The sequence below is a fragment of the Zootoca vivipara genome, chromosome 6 (assembly GCF_963506605.1).
Source record: "Zootoca vivipara chromosome 6, rZooViv1.1, whole genome shotgun sequence".
NCBI lineage: Eukaryota > Metazoa > Chordata > Lepidosauria > Squamata > Lacertidae > Zootoca > Zootoca vivipara.
Window position 1 is genome coordinate 42,681,488 of NC_083281.1, and position 22,620 is coordinate 42,704,107.

The 22,620-nt window shown below is 52.2% G+C and overlaps 1 protein-coding gene across 3 annotated transcripts in view; it reads right to left on the bottom strand.

Moving 5' to 3' along the window:
• Nucleotides 1–1,141: 1,141 nt before the first annotated feature.
• Nucleotides 1,142–22,620, bottom strand: part of NHSL3 (NHS like 3) — a 58,115-nt gene continuing 36,636 nt past the window's right edge. For 2 of the 3 annotated variants that reach the window (XM_035117223.2, XM_035117224.2), the window contains exons 2-7: nucleotides 13,128–13,283; nucleotides 11,412–11,467; nucleotides 9,287–9,407; nucleotides 8,832–8,948; nucleotides 4,527–7,676; nucleotides 1,142–3,893 (exon numbers count right to left, since the gene is read on the bottom strand). In XM_035117223.2, the coding sequence (XP_034973114.2) occupies nucleotides 3,871–3,893; nucleotides 4,527–7,676; nucleotides 8,832–8,948; nucleotides 9,287–9,407; nucleotides 11,412–11,467; nucleotides 13,128–13,283 (3,623 nt within the window). In that variant the 3' untranslated portion in view covers nucleotides 1,142–3,870. Of the gene's footprint in view, nucleotides 3,894–4,526; nucleotides 7,677–8,831; nucleotides 8,949–9,286; nucleotides 9,408–11,411; nucleotides 11,468–13,127; nucleotides 13,284–20,059; nucleotides 20,256–22,620 lie in introns of those variants that run through there. The other variant, XM_035117225.2, reaches the window with a different exon arrangement.

Consider the following 22,620-nt stretch of genomic DNA (forward strand, 5'->3'; position numbering starts at 1 on the left):
AGAGCAGCACACGGAAATGCTGTTTACCTTCCCGCCAGAGCGGTCCCTATTTATCTACTTGCACTTTGAGGTGCTTTTGAACTGCTAGGTTGGCAGGAGCTGGGACCGAGCACCGGGAGCTCAACCCGTTGCAGGGATTCGAACCGCCGACCTTCTGATCAGCAAGCCCTAGACTCTGTGGTTTAACCCACAGCGCCACCTGGGTCCCTCTGACAGATATTTATTTTTCACAGGGAAATTGCACAAGGTAGAAACCCCATGTAGTTGTAGTTACTGGCTATTTAACTAGCAGAGGGATGTGCATGTTTTATAGCTAAGAGATTTGTAGTACTTTAAATCAGACTCCCCCAACCTGGTGCCCTCTAGATGTATCGGACAATTTTGATTGGACTGATGGATGTTGTAGGTTAGAATATCTGGAGGTTACCAGGTTGGCAAAGGCTGATTGTGTGTGTGAGAGAGGGATGTGAAGAGCTGGAGCAGCTGCCAGAAAAAGCAAACCAGGAACACTTTTCCGGTAGAAGTGTCCAAACTCAAGGCCATCTGTCTCTACCTTTTACCATGAATCTACACAAGGAGAACATTTTGTGTATATAGGTTATAATATAGAAGCTTATTCTATAAGAAATCTTTACTGTGGTAGCACTCAGAGACTTTGCTTTTATTGTGAGTGAGCCTGTACATGCTTAATGAGAGAGATTTGAGCAAACCTCTGTTTGCTGTAACCGGCACACTTGCCGTACATTTTTTATGCTTATGGAGGTCTGTTCTGGACTACAATGACCGTTAGCTCCAGCCGGCATGATGTACACTCGTGCATTCAGCTGCAAACTGCTCACTCGGGTGGGGTAACATTGCTTCCACCAGATGGAAGACAGAAAAAGTTCTGCTTGATTAGGCAGGATGGCCGGCAAGTGGGTTGATCACTTGCGGATCCTTGCACACATTTACTGTATCCCCTCTGCCTCAGGTCTCTGGCAGGGCGTGATGGTTAGACCTCTTTCGCCCTGGCTGCTCTTGGGATTCCTCCATTGCACCAGCACCTTCCGCACACACACACTCCAGACTCTTCCCTCTTTCTTGTTGGTAATAAAATCTCTCGTCCTCCCACGGCAAATATATTCACACCACAGCGAAAAGGTAAGAGAGACAGCAAGCAAGCAAGCAAGCTTTAATTTATCTTTACAAAGACAGTCTTTAAAAATGTATTTCACCATCTTCCCCCCTTCCATCCCTTTCTCAAAGGTAGCTCCCTCCCCCCACTCCTGTTTTACAATCATGAGGGAAAAAATCAAAATCAAATGACCCAAGATTTTTCTTCTTCAGAAGTCTATATAAAATCAGTTGTCTAATGTTCCTAAAGAATAGAAAACAAAGGCATTGGGGGTGGGGGACAAATTCAGGTGCTTGGTATCATTTCTAAATGCTGTGCCCTGCCCCACTGGGACACCCCCCAAAAAAACTCCTTCTGATTTGTCTGTTCTCCTGCCTTCAAAGTGCTGTGTTGGCTCTTGGCAGAACAATCTGGGAGGAGAATGCAGCCTTGGGGTAAGAGGTTGAGAGGGAAATTAAGATATTCCCGCCCCCACACCCTGCTTGAGGGGCGAGAAGGAAAGCCTCTTAGCTAGGCGTGAGCTCCTGACAGCTGATGTAGCCTGGAGAGGGTGTTCAGGGGAGAGGGGGTCTCCAGCAGAGGAAGAGGGTGCCCCCCGTTTCTGGGAGAGACTCACTGCTGGGGTTTGTAACATCAGGCACACACGGTCGTAAGTACAGCACCAGGAAAAGGAGGCAGGTTGGTGGGGCAGGAGTGGGGGGGTAGGTATGGTGGCAACACACAGCTGAGTCTCCCAGTTATGCCATTTACTAGGCTGTGGCAGTCGGGGTGCCACCTGCCACCTAATAATGGCCCGGGGGGGGGGGCAAAATGAATGAGCAGCCTTAAAACCATCACACTTCGGAGCAGGGCTTTTCAAACACAGGCAACTACTTCAGACCATTCCTAAACATCTGGAAGGCAGCAACTTGGCAAAGATGGCTCGGTCTACCCTGGCTGGCAGCAACCATCTAATGCCCTTTTGCCATCAAAGATTATGTGGACTCACAGCACTTAGTCAACCTACAAACCCATTGCATGAATTCTTGTGCTCCTCGGAGGTTTAGTAGTGACCCTGGGATGCCCAGCCCTTCTTGATAGCTTCATGTAGCAACTGTGGGTGGAGGGGTTCTGTCCTGCCCCTGGCACCTCTTGCAGAGTTTGCACCTTTCTGTGACCAACATCAGGCCACCAACGACAAGGGGGGGGGGCAACCATATCCACTCCCACACACTATTTGCCTGCAGCAGGAGGTGTGCCCTGGGTGAAGCTGGACTCCGCAAGCCAGCGGGCTTCTAGCAAGGGATGCACACACACCCCTGACCCAGGCTGGATCTCAAAGCTGCCTTAATACTTACCTGCCATCCCTTCCCCTCCAGGAAGTTTCAAATTCACCAAAGAAAAGGATGCTGCCAAAGCCAGAATCACACCACATCCACCATGCTGAATGGGAAGGAGGAGGAGAGCTTTGCTTGCAGAATGGAAGAGCCTTTGCCCACCCTACCCCACCCCGAATCACCCATTCAATCCCCTTGCTCCAAGATAGGATGCTCTAGGCCTGGAATGTTTTGCTGCAAAATGCCCTGGACCTTTAGCATTTTGGCAGTGAAGAGCTAAGCTCCAAGGGGCTCTGGCTGCCCCTCCTGCCAAGTCTCCCCGCCCCCCAGCTGAACCAGCTAGCCCAGCACATACCTCTTGCACATGCACTGCTAGGCAGCTCAGCCCTTGTGAGCCCCTCAAAAGGTTTCTCGTACCTGGACCCTCAAGGAGACAACCCACCCTTGGGGGATACTTCTAGGCACAAAGAAGGTAACATAAGTGGCATCTGAGAAAGAGTAGAACAATTATGTGCCCCTGTTTGTGCTATGGTGGAATTATACTAGGTCCCCTCCTAGCTGTCTCCCACGGGAAGGGTGCAGCTCACCCTCCACCCAGAATCAGCTGTTGCTTGGTAGGGACCAGTTTGCACCACGGAACCCTACCTGGGCTAGCCAGATACATCACCGCATGGCTTGCCACTAGAACAGCAAGGCTAACTTGCAGGGTCCCTTCAGTGCAAGCTCTTCGCAGGAGCACACAGGAATGAAGCAGAAAGGATCTGGGCCCCAGCAGCATTTGGGAAGACTACACAGCTCTCCATAAGCAGCAGTCCTTGCAGTCTCCAGCCTCGATTAGAGAAAGTGCTTGTTTTGTACAATTCCAGGGGTGCAAAAGCAGGCGATGCTCCCAACCCCACCACAAAGAGAAAAGAAGGGAGGGAGCTCTTCTGGGGGTCCACACACACACACACACACACACACACACACACACACACACACACACACACACACAGCCCAGGTTGGTTCGACTCTGCCAGCTTCTCCTTGGGGTGGGGCAGGGGGAGCAGGCAGCGCAAACAGTCCTCATTGTCCATTGTCCTTAAAAGCCATTTTCCTTATGCACCAAAAAAACCACCCCACAATGGGAAAAATAAAACCCCAGCTGAGAAAAGCTGCCCCATTGAGGGAGGAGGAGGCGGCGGCAGCAAGGAAGGGTGTTGTGCTACTTTTTGTCTCTGTATGTAAAATAAAGCCGTGTTACTGAAGAAAAAGTGAAACCGACACAATTTTTGCATAAATATCAAGGCCATCAGAGGCTAAGGCTGTTTTGTCTTCCTTTTCGTCGCATCCAGGACCTCCTCTGGCCTGCTCAGGTCCCTGAGATTTTCTTTCTTTCTCTGTTTGTTAATTATTTTTAATTCCTGTATTCCAGGGGCAACCACGCTGCAGGGTCTCCCTTCACGCCATCTCCTCCTGTAAATCTGCAAGGAGAAAAGCAGAGGCAACGGGTTTCAGAGCTGGAATCCAGTGCCTTGCAACGGAGACTGAGCCTACAACTCTCCCTCAACCTCAGTTCCTCAGCTGTGGAGAAAGGAAGCAAGGGAGTGGAATCCACACCAGAGACAAAAACTTAAAAGCTCTCTGCCTTGTTTGGGGGTGGGGGTAAAAGCTACTAGGTGCGTCATTTTACGTATATGGGCCATCCCCTGTGCAAAATGCAATTGTACTATATTTTAAGAAGGATAATACTGTAACAAACAGCAGTAATGCTGCATTTACATTACTGGGCAACTGTAAAACAAAATACATAATTAGATTTTTAAAAAACTCTAGCATAGCATTCTCTTTCCTACTAGGAGCCCCCAAGCAGGGCATGACGGCAACCCGTCCCCTCCTGTTCTTGCCCAGGAAGAAGCTGCAGACATAGTCAACATGACTGGCAGAAAAAGGGACGAGAAATCAGGGTCTGCATTGGTCAAACGGTGTGAGTGTAACAGCACCATGGTCAGTCAATAACGGTTGCCCAACAGCCCCCAGGACAGACCTTCCAATATCAAGTGTGTTGCCACAGCTGAATGGGGACCACCCAACCCCCGCCCTGCTCAGCCCCTTACCTTGTGCTGGGGGGCTCTGTAGTGGTGTTGCAGGCCCTGCCGGGGGGCTGTCACTGCTGTCCCCAAGGAGAGCGGCCTGGTGACCAGACCCCTCACTCTTAGTCCTGTCCCCAGCCACTGGCAGGGTGCAGCTTAGCTCCTCAGCTCCTGCTGGCTTGGGGCTTTGGGGAGACGGCAGCTGGCCTGGCCCTAGCGAGGGCTTCCTAGCTATGGGCGGAGGGATCTTCCAGGCCTGGGGCTTTCCTGAGCCCTGCTGGGGGAGCCCCAGGGCTGCCGTGGACCGCTGACCAGAAACGTTCATCAGTTCCGCAACCAGGTTCTTCTTCAGGTTGGCCTGGGCCTCTGGGGAGGCCGGGGTGTCGATGACCAGCTTCTTGGGGCTCTTGGCGAAGATGAAGCTGGCCGTTGAAGCCGGGGACTTATGGTGGGGGGACATTTGGTCCTCTTTCGCCTCGCCGGTGGGAGCAGCTGCTGCGGTGGGGAAAGTCGGCAGCGTCAGCCGGTGGCCAGCTTTCCTCTCAGCCCCTCCGAGGCCCGGCGCTTCTCTGGAAGACAACGTGGAGGCCTTCAGGCGCACAGCATCGTGCAGGGGGTTTGAAGATGTACTGCTGTCCTTTGGGGCCCTCAAGGAGAGCGACTTACGGACAGGCTTCTGTGGGGCAGGCTGCCCCAGCTTCCCGCTGCCCCCAGTGCTCGGCCCATTCTGCTCCGCCACGGGGTTGGCTGCTGCCGGGCTCGCAGCAGGGCCCTGGGTGTCCATGTGGACCGAGCGCAGGCGGACCATCTGCAGCAGGGAAGGGGTCACAATGGGGAGGCTGGCGTCCTCCTTTGGCATGGAGTTGCTCTTGCTGCGAGACGCCGGCTCTTTCTTGAGGTCAGGGTGGGCGCTGGCGGCAGGCTTCTTAAGGCTGGGCTGGGCTTGGAGGCTGGAGGTTGTTGCCGCCAGGCCAGGCATCGCGGGCTTCCAGTGGAGGGAAGTTTCTCCTGCCGCGGGGAACTTGGGAGGTGGTGGCAGCTCTGCTTGAGGAGCTGGCAGTGGTGCAGCGCCTGGCACCCCCTGCTGCTGGATCTTGGAGGACACTCTTGTGGAGAAGGAGGGCGAAGAGGCAGGCGCTTGGCCCTCCTCCGCATGGGCTGCTCTTTGGTTGGCCGGCTGCTCCTTCTCCGCAGGAGCTGCCACAGTGACTTGAAGGGAGGGTGTCCCCACAGCCTGCAGCTGGGGCTCTGGCAGGGGCGGCACAAAGTAGGCCTCGTCCGGGGGTGGAAAGTCGGCCATGGAGAGGTCATGGGCGTCGGGCACGGGTGGGGGCGGAGGGGGCCACAGAGGATCCGCAGGAGCGTCCGGCATGGTCTCAGAAGGTGTCGGGGCAGCAGGGGCCTCCAGAATGGCACTGGCCTTCTTCGCTGGGGGTGGTGGCGGGTGGTAGGCCGGAGGGGGCGATGGAGGAGGCGACCTGCGACTAGCTCTCGTGAGGACAGCGGGCTGCTGGTGGGGTTGGCCCACTGGGGCACTGCCAGGTTTGGGTTCCACCTGTTGGCCCTGGGTGGGTGGAGGGGAGAAGGGAGCTGGCACCTTGGGGTGAGGAGGGATAAGGAACCTGTCCATTTTATTCAGAGCGGGGGCAGCATTGGCAGAGGGTCCTGCTGAAGGTGGGGCTGTCCCCTCCACAGCGGCTGGATCCGAGGCAGAGGAGGACAAGGATGTCAGGGAGGAGGAGACGGAGGGCCCCGGGGATTGCAGGGAGCAGACCCGCTCCGGCTTCTTTGGTTGGGGCCTCTTCTTCCCGGAGGGCGAGGCGTGGGCCACGAGGCCCTTGGTGTGGAGAGTGGGCGTGCCGCTCTGACTTGAGTACCCACTGGAGGGCGACATCGTGCGGCCAAAGTGGTCGGGGGAGCTGTGCTTCGAGGGGACTTCCGGCGTCTCGCCCACTTGCCCCTCCTCTCGGATGGTCCTCGGGCTCCGGTGAGAGATGTCGGGAGAGCAGGCCAGGCTGTCGGAACGGAGACTGCTGGTCTCGCTCTGCGAGGAGGGGGAAAACACTTCGTCGTCCCCAGTTAGGCTGGGGCTCCCTAGCCGCCCCGCAGTCCACGCCTCGCTGCCTTCCCGTGGGGGCCTGCGCTCTGGCATGGGGGGCAGGCCCATCGCTCTGGGTGCCCCCTCAGCCTCCAGCTGCTGAGCCTTCTTGTGTAGGGAGTACGTCCTGCGTGGGGGTGCAGGGGCTCTCTTCATCTTCCTGAGGGAAACACTGCGGGTGGAGGAACGGTCGCTCCGCACGCTCATGCTGTCTGAGCCCTCCGCCGCACTGCCGGTGCTGTAGGCAGGGGAGGCCCGCCCGCTGCTTCCGGGGGGGCGCACCCCAAGGAGGTGGGGGGAGGCGGGGGCGGCCTTGCCGCCGAGGCAGTTTGAGCTGGTGCCGCTCATGGAGCTGAAGGTACTGAGCTGGTCCAAGTCGGCCCTATCCGCCGCTGGGACCTGTCCGTCGGGCCTGGCCTGGCCTTTCCTGCCGTCGGTGCCCCCGTGTGAGGAGATGGTGGAGGTGTTCGAAACGATGGTTTCTGTGGACTGGGAATGGCTCCAGTTGTCGCTGGAGGAGGAGTGCTCGCGGCTGCGGGGGCCGGAAGGGAAGCGTCCCACCGAGCGCATGGAAGCCGGGCTAGCAGTCGAGAGGCTGCAGCGGCTCAGCGTGCGCACCTTGTTACGCGAGAGGGCGATGACGTCCACCATGGGAGGCATGACGGCGTTGGGGATGATCTTCGACAGGTAGGTGCCCTGTGGAGAGATGGACATGACGGGGCCCAGCAGCTCGGGGGAGCCTGGCTGGGTGGTCATCCAGGGGACAGCCAGAGACTTGGGCCTGGCCAAGGGGGACAGCTTCGCTGCCGTCTTGCACCCCAGGAGTGAGTCGTCATAGTAGACGCAGTTGATGTGGCGCTGGAGGGCGGTGTCGCCCTCAAGGGCCTGCAGGGCCTGCAGGGAGACACGGGCACCACCCTTGGGGATGGCGGTGGGCCGCAGTTTCCCATCCACGGTGGGGATGTGGATGGCATTGCCTTGGACCTTGCCACCATTCGAGAGGGCCGGAGGGGTCGCATCAGGTCGGACAGCAATGCTGCCCGGACGTTTCTTCGCCTCATATCCGTTGCTCAGGCCTGAAGCAGATAACACAAAAGAGATAAGGAATGAGGGGCCAGTGGGGGGGAAAGATATAGCGCAAGCAGAAGAAATGAACCCCAGTGCTCTCAAGTCCCATAAATGCTTCTCAGTCACCTTATTGGGTGACTGATGAGGTGGAGAAGGAAGTCCCAGGGGTGGGACACCAGCACTGCATGCTGAAGCTCCTGGGTTCAGGTCCCACCAGCCAGGAAAAGAGAATAGAGGGGGGAAGGAAGGGTTTGTCCTGGTGCTGGAAGGGTCCCAGCACCAAGTGAGCCATCAGCTCAGTGGATGACCAGGAACATGTCAACTCCCTCTCAACTTCCAGTCTGCACCTTGCAAAATATAGCATGGTGGCATCTTATGAGCAGTTAACATGTGCCATTTAAACCTTGCACAGTTGAAGGCAGGCTGGTTCAAATTGCACAAGTTAAATGCAAGCAATGCATAGAGCTTAAAAGCTCTTTCGTGCCTCATTTTCACAGCGCAGGAAGGGCTTTTAAGCTCTCAGCCTTCCTTGGACGTCAAGCCCCGCTCAGCGCACAGGCTCTGGAAGGGTAGGGATCATAGCTGCTAAGTTTTCCCTTTTCTTGTGAGGAAGCCTATTCAGCATAAGGGAATTTCCCTTAAAAAAAGGGAGAACTTGGCAGCTATGGTAGGGATACTGACACAGGAGCAGTTCCAAGTGTTTTGAGCATACACATTTTCAGAACCCTTGGAAGCAAACCCACGCAGTTACTAACTCACATAGTGGTGCTGCTGAGGGTTGATATTTTAACTCATTTTGCATGTCAAGAGTTAAGCACATGCTTTGCATATATTTAACCAGACGTCTGTGTTTCTCGTCAGACTTCTGCCCCAAAACAGCATCCAGCTTCCTGAGCCTCTCCCTGCTCCCACATCTCATCCCACCTCAAGTGGGCACAAATCACTTTTCCACACCCAGCCAAGCCAAAGCAATTTCCCAGCTTACACCGCCAGACTCAAGTGTGCACTTAAGTCCATGCATGCTTACCCAGTTTCCATCAGTCACCCTGATTGCGGTTTTTCCACTTTTCAAATTCAGATTTTGCAGAGCAAAAGCAGATTCCCCACCCGCTTTGCTGCCAAACTGTTTTTACATTTTAATTTGCCAAGCTGACCGGGCTTACCCAGCTCTTTCTGCACATGTTGGGGGAGACCCAGAACAGTAGTCCTCCGCTCTTTCTTCCTCTTCTCGCCCTTCGCTGAGGATTTGGGGAACGAATCATGTGGCCGAAAGGTGGAGCCTAAAAGGGAGGGGGAGACTGAATTAAAGGAAGCAAAAGGGACCTTATATCCAACCCTGCATGCTCGTTCAAATGGCTCACGTCTGCCAATGTGGAGGGCCTTAATGTGCAAAGTTTCTCATCTCTGCTTGTTCCCAACACAGACATATTTCACAGCTCAACTTTGCATTTGACCCTTCCTTCAAGCAGACCCTCTGAAATTTTGCCAGGGAGGGGGTGGGGTGGTCTCTGGAAAAAACAGCTGCAGTTTCCCTCCCTGCACCAAGCCCAGCTCCTGAACCTTTTGGGTCAGCAAGCGCCCCCCCTGCCTCCAGCCCCAAGGCTTCTGGCGGTAGTACCTTTCCTCTGGATCATCTCTGAGCGGACCGAGAGGGCATCCTCGGAGGTGCTTTCCGTGGCACATGATGGGGTCTGACTCCGGACCGAGAGGTCGTCACCCTCTGTGGATGAGCGGGAAGACTGCATGCCGAGAGGCAAGGAAATGAAGGCAAGAGGGTGAATTTCCCACCAAGTCCTGTTCACCCATAGAAGGTCCCCCCCACCCCGGAGCCCAGAGATGGGTCTCACAGGCATGGACCTGCCCAGGATCCTTCCAAGGGCAAGGAGGCAGCAGCCCCCAGGAGTCTGCCTGCTGTGCCCCACTCTTGCCTCCGTAAAAAAACAGAAGCATTAATTGCTCAGTCAGGAAAGCATGAGACTCTTATAATCTCAGGGCTGTGGGTTCAAGCCCCACATTGGGCAAAAGATTCCTCCTGCATTGCAGGGAGTTGGACCAGATGACCCTTGATGGATGGTCCCTTACAACTCTACAGTTCTATGATTCTATGAAATGAGCGAGGGAGCAAGTTGCAGACAGGACCACCCTTCCTGTCCACCAGGTGGTGCTGCTTGACAGAAGCCAAGCCATTGGGCCTGCCTTGGCATTGCTTTCAAGGGCACAAACTCCTTTCTGATTAAAGGACCATGAAATCAGTGTAAAAGGGCACATCAGAAGTTGCCTTGGTTTTGTACATTTGTAAAAACAGTCAGTGGAGCTCCAACCGCAGGCATGCTCTCCAACAATGACAAGGACTGGGTGCTTGTTTCCCACTTAGCCAGTACTCCTCAGCTATAGGATCAGGACATCGTAAGCCATTCCATGTAAACAAAGGATGTGGCATGGGGCGCAGCTTGAAGCTAAGAGTCTCAAGTGCCCTTTTTAAAGTTTCTAGGCCTTGTGGCTGTGTGGAAATGCTTGAAAGTGCTCTGAAAATCCTGCTGAAATCTCAAAAGCCAGAGGAATGGGGGCTGAGTACAATGGGAGACTTCAGAACCCTGCAGAACCCAAGAGGAGCAGAAGCAATCGGATGCACATTTGCTTCCCTTACATACTTGATGCAGATTGCAGAATTCATTTTGTTTGTTTCTTTGTTTGTTTTACTGTCAGGTTACAGAATTTCAATTTAGCACCAACTGTTCACTTGGACACTGAAGTGGCCAGAACATGCAGGACATTGTTTGCTGCTTCAAATTCCTTTGCACAACCAAATATATTTTTGAGAAGAAAAAGGGATATTCCAAGATGGTTTGCCAATCAGCCAGAACATTGTTTCTTTTTCTTTTTTTTAAAGAAAAAGATTAAAGCTTTTGCTGATTAATAACCACCGATTTGGTACTGCTGTGTGCAACACACAGCGAGGCGTTTCTCACCCATTCTGCATAACTTTAGAACACGAGGAACAAAGAGGTCAGAAGATTCTCTGATGGTCTGGCTTCCTCTTTCTGGCCTGTCTAGTTTTATTCCCTGAACTCCAAAAGGGCTACATGAGCAAGAAGCAAACGCCCCTCCAGGAAGGGTCATCTGCGAGGAAAGGAGAGGTGAAGTGGCTGCAGGGTGAAGGGAGGATTTGTGGGAATCAGCAGCCAGGAGGAGGGAAGTGCAGCTGCAGGGAAGTGCCGGGGACAAAGTCCACCAGGTTGCAGCCAAGATAAACAGAAGAGGAGAAGCTGTGGAGAAGAGGCCAGCTTTCACCCTACTGAGTTTGGCTGGTGGAGGCTCCACATTTGCTGGCTCCTTCCACAGGAAGACCTTCCTGAGCCCTCTCAGGTCCCACTCCAGGGTCCATCAGCTGCCAGACTCCCTCACCCACCTCTGGGTAATTTCAAGAAGGCACAAGATCAGCTCTTGATCTCACACTGTGCAAGATCGGGATCATTTTATAAAGAGGAAGCAGTGGATGGAGGGACACAGCATAAGCACTTTTCTGTTTGCAGTGGAGGGGAGAGGGGTATGGGAAAACAACCCCAAGGCTTCCCGGGTATCTTATGCTTAGGGCAGCAGGTGTGGTGGTGAAGACGCTGCAAGTTAGCACAACACAGGCCAATGGAAAATATGCAACGGCACTGCAAGGGTGTGACACGTACATGGGGGTTGTGGGGGAAAGGGGGCAATGCAAGCTGCTGCCTGACATGCAACCGGCTTACCTGGATGCTGCTGGTGTCGCTGTGGTCCCAGACCCTCTTGCTCTGCTTGTGTTTCTCTGAAAGGCAACAGCAGAAAAACAATCGTCTGCCAGCCCGGGGAGGGCTGGAGGCCACTAAGCACTGATCCAGAGTGCCGGGAGCAGAGCAGAGAACGCAGGAAGGAATAGTCTCCCACCTGCTTGCCTCTCCTGCTGCCCTGGGCGGGAAGGGGCTTCTCAAGCACCCTCCTGGAGATCCTGCTCATGACCCAGCCCAGCCTCAGAGGAAGAGACCAGGCAGTCTCTCCCCCTGGCAGGCAGGCAGGCCACTGGCCTCACAGGCACTGGACTCTGCTCCGAGACGGCAACCTGCCCATCCGGCACTGCGCAGCTGCAACCGCCTTTCCATGCTTGGCAGCTGCTGTTTGATCTCTGGCGTGGGAAGAACCACAATCAGGGGCAGAGGGAGGAACCCCACCCAGTAGTATAAGGAGGCAGATGGGACTCCTCACAGCCACCGTTCTAAACAAGGTGTATCATGCCTGGAGCAGAGGGACCTCTTCCCATTGACTCAGGTGTGCTCATGGAGGGTGCAGTTCTTCAGCAGTTACGGAAATGTACTTTGCATGTACACAGAGGTGGTTGCTGGCAAATTCCAGGCCTAAGCCCAGGCCCTATAAATGAGCTCAGGGCACAAAACTTGATTCAGATTCAGCCGGGACAGGATGAGGATCCCAATTTGAGAAACCCACACAAAGCTATTCTGCACCACAGGGCTGGCCCTAAGGCAAGGCTGGGTGGCGCAATGTGCCAGGCCGCTGGGCCGTCAGGGGGGTGCCCCGCTGCAGCGGCTGCGAAAGCCCCGCTGCGTGCTGCGCCCGCCAGACAGCCATGCTCTGAAACGGGGGGGTGCCGCAGAGGGATAGTTTGCACCACGGCGCCAGGGCATCAGATATGCTTAAGACGGCCCTGCTGCACCACTCAAACTTTCAAGTTACACATTAGGCCAAATGGTTGCTAGTTTGTATTTAAATAAAAAAGGGGGGATGTATTTGTGCTACAGATTTCTTATCTTTCCTCCTTGTATTCCACCCCACAACACACACACACACACACAAAGCCTGTAGTAGAGTTCTGTGCATGGTCAATATTGAGGGGTGATGGGATTTGTAGTCTAGCAACACCTAGCGGCCACTACATTGGTGACCCTGCTCTACAGTTTGCATGATGCATTTTGAGCCAGGCACAATTTTAACTGTCTCTGCAGTTTTTCTCCTATTAGGCCAACACAGCTACTTGTTTCTGACCGAACTAAGCTGTGGTTCCACAACAGCCCAGTCTCAGGCTGTTCTGAGCATGAGTACCATTTAATGTGAGGGAGGGCTGATGCTATAATTTAGCATCCCAAGTGACAACAGAAGGCAAAGAAGCAACTGCTCCCCACCCAGAGGACCCTGGGCCAGAGAGGTTTTGTGCCAAGAGTATTATGAAAGGAAAACAGAGCAAATGGCTCAATCAGTAGAGCATGAGACTCTTAATCTCAGGGTCATGGGTTCGAGCCTCACATTGAACCAATGATTTCTGCACTACAAGAGGTTGGACGAGACAACCCTTGTGGTCCCTTCCAACTCTATGATTCTATGAGAGCTCAGAGGGCTCAGAGACAAAATGGCCTAAGTGTCCATCCTAACACATCCGTCCCCATTCACTCCCTCCTGCCGACCCCGCAACCCAGTACCTTGGTTCTGCAAAGACTTGAGCCCAGCCTGGGCCTGGATATGTAGCTCCTCAAGGTGTGGAGGTCGGTTGCTGGGGAAGAAAACATTGTCAGGCCGCTCGTCCCTTGCCTTGTACTGGACACTCAGACGCTTCTCGTTTTCAGCCTTGGCAGCCCCTGGAAAGAGAAAGGGGAGAATCCTGGGGTCCCTGATGTAACAAGAACGATGGGTGGATTTCTGTTCCACCAAGATCTGCCACCATAGCACAATTCAAAAAGGAGGTGTACACTTATCAGGCTGGGCTACTTGCCCACATAGTCCTGCACGGCTCGCTCTAAGTGGCAATGGTTCTCCATGGCATCAGGCAGAGTCTTGCCCAGCTGAATCTCTTAGCCAGCGGTGCCAGGAACTTAGACCTTCTGGGACCTTCTGCATGCAAGGCAGGTATGCTACCACTGAGATCTGGTTCCACCAACTGAAACCTTCCCAGGCTAGAAACTAAATGCAAGCACTGTAAGTGCCAAATCCTGAGCACCAGGAAGAAAAGCTTTCCATTTTAGATGCATCCTCAACCTATTCCTCCCCTCCCCCCACATCCATGCACTTCATCACTGCTGGTGGAGCACCCTGTCCTTAAGTCAGGGGCAAGTCTTAAGACTCAGTTGCCCCACAGTAAAATGTGGATGGCCATGATCCCACAAAGACAAGGAATGGTGCCGCTAACCCAGAGACATGGGAATGTGGACAGGCCATAAATCTAGTCTTTTTATCAATACATCATTGTCACAATGATTACACTGTCACAACACCAGTTATGTCACAACACCAAAGTTATAAACGGCTAATTACTATCAGCTGTCACAACTTCTACAATTATGGTTGAGACCATTGTCATCACTACCAAGACAGTATTAGCCGCTGTTCGTCTAACTCTTTTGTATTTTAATGCCTGAGCTATGCATAATTAGTGACATGTATTTTAACCAAGCACATGCAAGCCAGGGGCTGGGGAGTTTTGCAAAAACATCAGGAGTGGTACCTGTACTGATTGTGCACACACACACACACACCCACACACACCCCCACACACACCATGAGGGTTAAGGGTTCAAGAACAGCCAGTGACCAGTCAAGCAGACACCAGCTTTGCTGTGCATTACTCAGAAGCAAGTCCAACAGAGTTCAGGGAGACTTACTCCCAAGTAAATGTGCACTCAGGATTGCAGCCATTGGCCTCTTGCTCTTGTCATGCATGATTTCACTGATCTATTGTGGATGTTTGCGTTCCAACGATGAGCCACTTTGCCTAGTGGAGAAACAGGATAAACTGGAGGGATATTTTAACCAATACCTCAATACTTTGCTGGGAGGAATCACTAGTGACTCCCGCATCTCTGCTGCAGGAGAGCCACCCCCTGGCCCGTGTAACCATGACAGCCCCTGGGATCTCTTTACAACCCTTCTCCACTGACAGCTGCGATCTGACACCAGCACTCACTGCCCTTGCTCTCAGCGGTGGGAGGCTGCAGGCTCTGCATGTCCAAAGCCTGAGCCTTTAAAGCCAGTGCACTGAATAAGCGAAAGCACCCCAGGGCAGGATCACATGACTGATACCAGAAATATCTGTGCACCTTGCGCACACACACACACACACACACACACAACCAGTGAGGCAGTCTAGCTTAAAGGGGCAGCGCTCAGCACATTTTGCCACACACCAAAACAACAACAGCTACCTTCCAGAAGAAGGGGGGGGGGAGTTCAGAGGGGCGGGAGGACAGAGAACCAGATATGGGTGTATTCCCGAACAAGCCTATTCAAAGAGGAACAGTTTGCTCCTGTGTGCCAGTCGCCATAGGAACACAGGATGCTGCCTTATTTGGAGTCAGCCCATTGGTCCATCAAACACAGGGCCATCTACACTGATTCGCAGCAGCTCTTGGGAATTTCAGGGAGGGGTCCTTCCCCAGCTCTACCTGAAGATGCCAGAGATTGAAGCTGGGACCTGCATGGAAAAAAACGTTTCCCCGGGGTTTGAGCAGGGGATTAAGCTGCTGCTGGTTCTCTCTGTTTTTTTATTTCCTGGCCTGCCTCCTGAGAAAGGAACTGGACGCAAGCATAAAAACAGCCCCCTGCCCTTTCTGCCCAGGCAAAAGTTACTTTCCCAAACCACCCTCAATGTTTCTTTAGTCCAATCAAGGCAAAAATCAGGGCTTTTAAGTCTGGACAACCACTGATTAGTCAGAACCCCACAGCCAAGGATTCTTTTAGAAATAAAGCAACTAGATTATTATTGGCCAGCTAGAAAGCAGGATACCACAAAGGGAACAACTTTGTCTTTTTAGACTATAGTATGATGTCAAGAATATCAGCTGCCGATCTTTTACCAAAATAAAAGCAAGTATCCAGTTTTGATGGATGAGTATTCCCGCCACTCTTTTATTGAGCACACAACTCTGTTCCTGTACAGAGCACTTATTTAGAGCCTAGGACACACTGGCCAAAAGTTGTGTGTGGAAGAGCCAAAAGCAGGCAGTGGAAGAGCTTGTTTAAAAGGCATATTTAGGAAGGGGTATGGTGGTAGGAAGAGCTGACAGCAGGCACCATCATTTAGACAGGAGAGGCCGACTGGAAAGGAAGCTCTTTCCTTTCACAGGATGGTTGGTGAGAACAACACACTCCTTACTGGCAGTTTTGGGATTAAATGGAATATCCTACACCAGGACAGAATGAAGCCCTGCAAAAAGCCCTGCCTTTCCATTTACTATTGAAAAGGCAGACAGTATGTTCCACTCTAGTCTTAACCTTTTGTATGAAAATGGTCTGAAAGACAGAAACACCATTACCCTGCCTGAGTCTTCAGAGTTTTTTTGGGGGGGGGGATCTAAACTGTGCCAAGAGGAAAGCCCTCGTGCAAAACTCTTTGTCTCCAAACAATTATAGGAGGCTTTTGAATGCCACTGCCCTGGCAAGTCAAAACACACCCCGGGAACTCCCCAGGCATTTCTGCCCACCCACTCAGCTCTTAAGAGGTATTTAGATAGTTATATATAACCCAACTTGCTGGCTGATACTCTGGGGACGCCTAACCAGAGCCCAGCCATCACCTGGCTGATAGGAACTGTCATCCGAATATCTGGTGGGCACCAGAATGGCAACGGCCACACAGCTTGCATAGGGGAGGTGTTGCAAAACATGGAGATATATGGGAAAGCGCACAGCACCTCCAACAACATCCCCCAACCCAGTCTACCACTCTAGTCTCTGTGCATCTAGTCCTGTCACAAAGGGTGGCTTTTAAATCAACACAATTCCCCTCTCTGGCTAATAGCAGCTCCATGGGAGGCAGATTTAGACTGGGGGCCTCTGATTAGACCCCTCTTCCACAGTCCTGATTCAAATCAGGGCCCCTCACAACTGCTTGTACAAAAATATTAATTATTTTCAGTGTGCCAAACATGGAACTCCAACACAGCATACAGTTTGGCCTTTAAACAGAGGGCACCCGGGTAAGGGGCTTGTCCCAAAGGGAGATGAACCAGATTATGAGGTTGCCCTTTGGTGGAAGCGACTATTCCTCTCTTCCAACACCTGTTTGTGCACTCGGTATGTCTTCTTTCGCACTTAGGGCTGCCTGAAAAAGGTGCAATTGGGACTATCCTAGAAGAGCTATGTGCGGTGTTAAGAGCACCTTGAAACCACCTTACAAATTGGACCACTTGTCTAAGTAACCCAGTCCTGTTTATTCCTGCCCAAGGTCCCAGGTAGAGAGAAGCAACATTACTATGTACTTAAAGAGATTGGAGGCACTTGCAAAGGACATGCATGTGCTCATTGATATGTATAGATTTCCATTTGTTGTAAAAACCAAAGAATTTCCTATGCAAATCACCCCAAATAAATTCATTTGCCCCTCATCCCAAGCCATCCAAATCAGGTCCAATTCAATTAACTTACCCGTTTAATTTCCCCACCAGATCTTGCTACAAATCTACTCAATGGTCCCTATCTATCGCTCCCTAGATAAATTTATCTGACTTTTTGAGGAACAAATTAATATCCCACCGAGTAACCCAGATCATGCATACGCCTTCAATTTCTCCCCAAGTTCATTACCCACAAGAACCACTTCGGCCATTCAGAAAAAAGATTTGTGCCCCATCTCCCCACCCCTGCCGTAGCCCACACCCAGCAATACCCCAGAAGGGAAGTCCTTCCCAGCTCGCACCCCCAATATCCTTTCATATTTGGGATGCTGAAGACTGAACCTCTAAACATGGCAGCAGTTATGTGCCTCTCAAGCGCTAAGCATCAATCAGAAACAAACACAAAGCTAGCAATTAGGTTACTTAACATTCCTCTGCGTCTTGATGATGAGAGGTTCAACCTTGACGCAGAAAGTTCATTCCAAGCCCACAGGAAAGAGACTGCCTCATTGCTGGAGAGCCTGAAGTCATCAGGAGAGACAATAACCAGAAAGGTGCCTGCCGGATATGAGCTACCAGGATCTGCCCCTTGGCTAAGGACTCAGTGGACTGGGCTATGGAATGGGAGCAGGGAACTCCACACACCAACCCCTAAAAGACTACCAACATCACAAGATTTCAACAGGAGCTAAGAAAAGCTTTGAGCACCTGTGGCCCTTTGGGAGTTGCTCCCACCATCCCTGCCCACCGGTCATGTCAGAGGACGGAGTCCAACAACATCTGGAGGGCCACAGCTTTGTCATCCCTGACACACAGAAAACCCAGACAAAATAAAGAATGGGAGAATCTCCCTGACTGCACAAGGCCCCCAGCCCCACGCCGAGATGAGAGAGAAGTGAATCGCTTTTCTCCAAGGTCACCTCAATCCCTGCAGGCCTGGAGGTGCTGACTCTGCATTGGATTTGGTTCTGCCACTTGCCTCCCCCCCCCCAAGCTCCATCTTTGTTCTCTGTGTTAATAGCAAGATCAATACTCATGGAGCCTCTTTGCTAAAGTATTGCTCATACATCCATTCTCTTCCCTGGGCAAATGCAAAGCAAAGCAAATAAAGCAGGTTCTCTCCACCAATCTCTCTCTGGAAAGCAAAAGGAACCTGTCTAGGGTGCCTGAACCATGGAGAACCACACAGCTGGGGAACAGAATGGGGAGGGGCTCCGAGGTCAAAAGGATACCAGAGACAGGATGCCAAACAGCAACCAGGAACTGTACAGGACTTGATCTCATCATCTAAACTGGGACTTAGCAGCGCTGTAGTGTTCTATGAGAGCAGATATGGGCAGCAGGTGAATCAGGATCTGCCCATCAAAGCACATAAAAGCATGCAAAGGTCTAATATGTGCCTAAACCTCCTTATTTTGTGAAGCTCTTAAAAGCTGGGGTTGTTCCAAGGCTGATCAGATTGCTGTGGGATGTTTCACCAAAAATGGTTTCAGTTTCAAGAGAGGCATGGGTGTAGCCAAGGGGTGGGGGTGGGGTGGGGGCAGTTGCCCTCTCCAAATAAAAATACAGAGTGGAGGTTCTGCCGCCCCACAAACAAAAGGCCTCTCCCCCCCCCCAACAAAAATCCTGGCTATGCCCATGAAAAGAGGTACTCCTCACTTCTAAGTAATGCTCCTAGTTCGCAAAAAAGTCCCTCCAATCCTTTGTTAAATGTTGTCTCGCCTTACAATGAGAAGAACCTTTGAACCCGGGTCAACTGGATTCCTGCAACTTTCTCCGGTGCTTTAAAATGTTTGATCTTCTCCAACCTGGTGCCCCTCCAGCTGTTTTGAACTATAACTCATGCTGGCTGGGGCTATTGGGAGTTGTAGTCTCAAAAACCCGCAAAACAGTAGACTGGGGTGGGGAAGATGAACATAAATTATCTCTGTATCTCTTCAGACAGCCACATATCTAGTGTACGGCCAGCATTGTGATAAAGAAAAGCCATGTGGAACTGGGAGACCACACTAGGTTACACCTGCGCTAACCACTGGGCTAGGCTGCTTCTCAAAGTGCACCTTGAGATGCTTCAGGGACGCTGGGTTGACCTTGTAATTTCTCCCTCTCGGCCAGCGAGAGGGAAAAAAGAGCAAAGGGATGGGAGCTTCCCCCCCCCCCCCGCGCCGCCGCCACACTCACAACTGTTCAGTTCCTGCCGAATCAGATTTAACTCATCCTCCTCTCTTGCTTCCAGCATCCAAAGAGGAGAAAAACAAAATCTGAGCGGAGAAAGGTGGGGGGAGAGGCGGGAGGCTGCAGAATCGCTGCAGAGATGGGCAAACAAGCCCTGCTTCCTAAAAGCTTGGATGCTGTTGGCTTCAACAAGGCGAGGAAGGCAACTGAGAACAACCGGGGAGTGGGGGGGGGGAACCTCCACCCTGTTGGAAAAGAACACAGGAGAGAGACGCTGGGTGGGGTGGGGGATCCTGTTTCCCGTGAAACCCCCCCTTCCTCCATCACCACGCAGATTCCCCACCGCTGGCTGGGGCAGACGCAGGCAGCGGATCCCAAGGGCGCCGTGCAGAGGGGCTTCGGGTGGCAGATACCTCCACCCGGCCCCCTCCCCAAATCTCCATCCAGACGGTGGCAAAGGGCAAAGTCCGCCGCCCAGAGTTTCCGGTCTTTCAGCTGCACCCCTAAATCAGCCACCTCCCCGAGTTTACCCCCCACCCCAAAGCCCCGATTCCAAAGAAGCGCGTGGGGCTTACTTCCGAGTAGACTCGTAAGGATTGCACTGCAGGGTTGCGATCCTAAGCGCGCGCGCGCGCAGCGGATGGTGGCCAGTGAGACTTACTCTCGAGTAAATCTACACACCCTTGCGCGGGGGTGGGAGCCGGGGGCAAACCCGATCCTGCGCTCGGCGCTGGCCCCGGAGAAGTTCACAAAGATTGAGGAGGGTGGGGGGCTCGGGCTCGCTCGCCTCCCTCCCCGGTGCCCAGCCCGCCGGGCAGGACGCCTCCATGCCCCGGCCGCGCCCGGCTCACCCTTCTTCTTGAAGAGCTTCAGCAGCGACGGGAGGTTCCTCCCGAGGAAGACCACCATCCCGACCCCCGGCCCGCTCCGGGCGGCTGCTGCTGCTGCTGCTGCGTCCTCTTCCTCTTCAGCCAACCCTCGACGGCGAGGCGAGGCGCCTCTTCGTCCCTTTCTCCTTCAGCATCGCTCGTCGGCCGCCTCCCTCGCCGGGGCGGGACCAGCGCAGCCGCTGCCGCCGCTTCGCCCCGGGAGGGTTTGGGCGCCGAAGGAGAGAGAGCGCCGCTCCTGCTGCCGCCGCCGCCAACACCGTCGGGGTCCTCAGAGGCGGTCCGCGAGAAGGCGGCGCGGGCAACAATGGAGGGGGGGCTTCTTCGCTTCCCGGCCGGCCCCCCCTCCCGCAATATCTGGGCGGGGGGGGGAGGGAAGCGGTCCCTCCAGGCTTAGAGCCGGGTCTTGCAAGCCCAATTCCATCCTCCCACGGTACCCCATTCAAAATCGCTTTTGCTTGAGGCTGCGCAAGCACTCGAAAGGCTTGCCTTTTGGAGCATAATAACAATTAGGCTTTAAGAATAGGTTTGGAGATGTAAAAACAATAACAACAACAACAACTAGTGAGTAGCGAACACGTGAACTTGGGGAGCTTTGCAGGAGCACCCATTCCTCACCTGTTGACTGGGGGGGGGGGGGCAAAAGGACCACAGTAAAGAATGGGGGCATTCTTTCAGGCAGCCCCTTCACAGAGGTCTCACTCCAGGCTCCTTCCTCATCAGCAGCCAGAAAGTGAGGAAGTAGCTGGCTGCAAATGTGCACACATGAATCTATCTGGGAGCCTTAGGAAGACCAGCTTAGAAAGTTGGGCTTTCTGCTTTGCATGCAGAAGGTCCCAGAGCCAATTCCTGGCATCTCTGGGAGAGATATTGTTGTTGTTTAGTCGTTTAGTCGTGTTCGACTCTTCGTGACCCCCATGGACCAAAGCATGCCAGGCACTCCTATCCTTCACTGCCTCCCACAATTTGGTCAAACTCATGTTGGTAGCTTCGAGAACACTGTCCAACCATCTCATCCTCTGCCGTCCCCTTCTCCTTGTGCCCGTCCACTTCTCCTTGTGCCCTCCATCTTTCCCAACATCAGGGTCTTTTACAGGGAGTATTCTCTTCTCATGAGGTGGCCAAAATATTGGAGCCTCAGCTTCACGATCTGTCCTTCCAGTGAGCACTCAGGGATGATTTCCTTCAGAATGCATAGGTTTGATCTTCTTGCAGTCCATGGGACTCTCAAGAGTCTCCTCTAGCACCATAATTCAAAAACATCAATTCTTCGGCGATCAGCCTTCTTTATGGTCCAGCTCTCACTTCCATACATCACTACTGGGAAAACCATGGCTTTAACTATACGGACCTTTGTTGGCAAGGTGATGTCTCTGCTTTTTAAGATGCTGTCTAGGTTTGTCATTGCTTTTCTCCCAAGAAGCAGGCGTCTTTTAATTTCGTGACTGCTGTCACCATCTGCAGTGATCATGGAGCCCAAGAAAGTAAAATCTCTCACTGCTTCCATTTCTTCCCCTTCTATTTGCCAAGAGGTGATGGGACCAGTGGCCATGATCTTAGTTTTTTTGATGATGAGCTTCAGACCATATTTTGCACTCTCACCCTCATTAAGATGTTCTTTAATTCCTCCTCACTTTCTGCCAATGCCTGCTGGAAACCCTGGAAAGACACTTGTTGCCAGTCAGTGTAGACCACTGATCTTCAACAGATGGGTGGGACAGGGCCTGATCCAAGGTGGGTTGCAACAGGAGCACTATGCAAACATATGGTAAAATATTAAAAAATGGTTTCCCAAATGCACATTTGGGTTAAAACCAGGTCTGAAAAGGTTGAAGTCTCTGACGTACACAACACAGAGCAGGATGGACCAGTGAGTCCGACTCAGTTTATTTATTTATTTTTCAGATCATATTTATTTATTTTCCTTTCATCAAAATACAGACATTTACAACTATACATTTTTACATTTTCCACGTCACATCTTCAACCCTCCTTTCTCAACAAAAGGGAGAAAGGTAGGGGAGGAAGAAAAAAAAAGAAAAAAAAACCACACACACACACACACACAAAAAAAAAATAATAAAAAATAAAATAAAAAGGAATAACGAATTATAATGATACAAATTAAAAGGACTTTCTGTCATCTCCGTCAGCATACTTTTTTCCTTTGTCGAATGTATATACAATCAATACTATTTCTTTTAACCCATGGTTTCACATTCCTATTGCTTTAATCCTCGTTTTTTTCCTACAAGTGACCTTTTTTTTATTGTTGTTGTTATTATTTTGTTTCTATTCAAACGCTATCATTGGTATTTGGTTTTTACTATATTTCATAATATATTTTTTATACCTATCCCATTTTTTCACGAATTCTTCTTTAACCTTTCCTCTCAGGCTATTCGTTAATTGTGCCATTTCGGCAAATTCCTGGAGTTTATTTTGCCATTCTATAATTTTTGGGGCTTCTTTTTCTTTCCATTTTTTGGCAATAACAATCCGTGCTGCTGCTAACGAGTATAAAA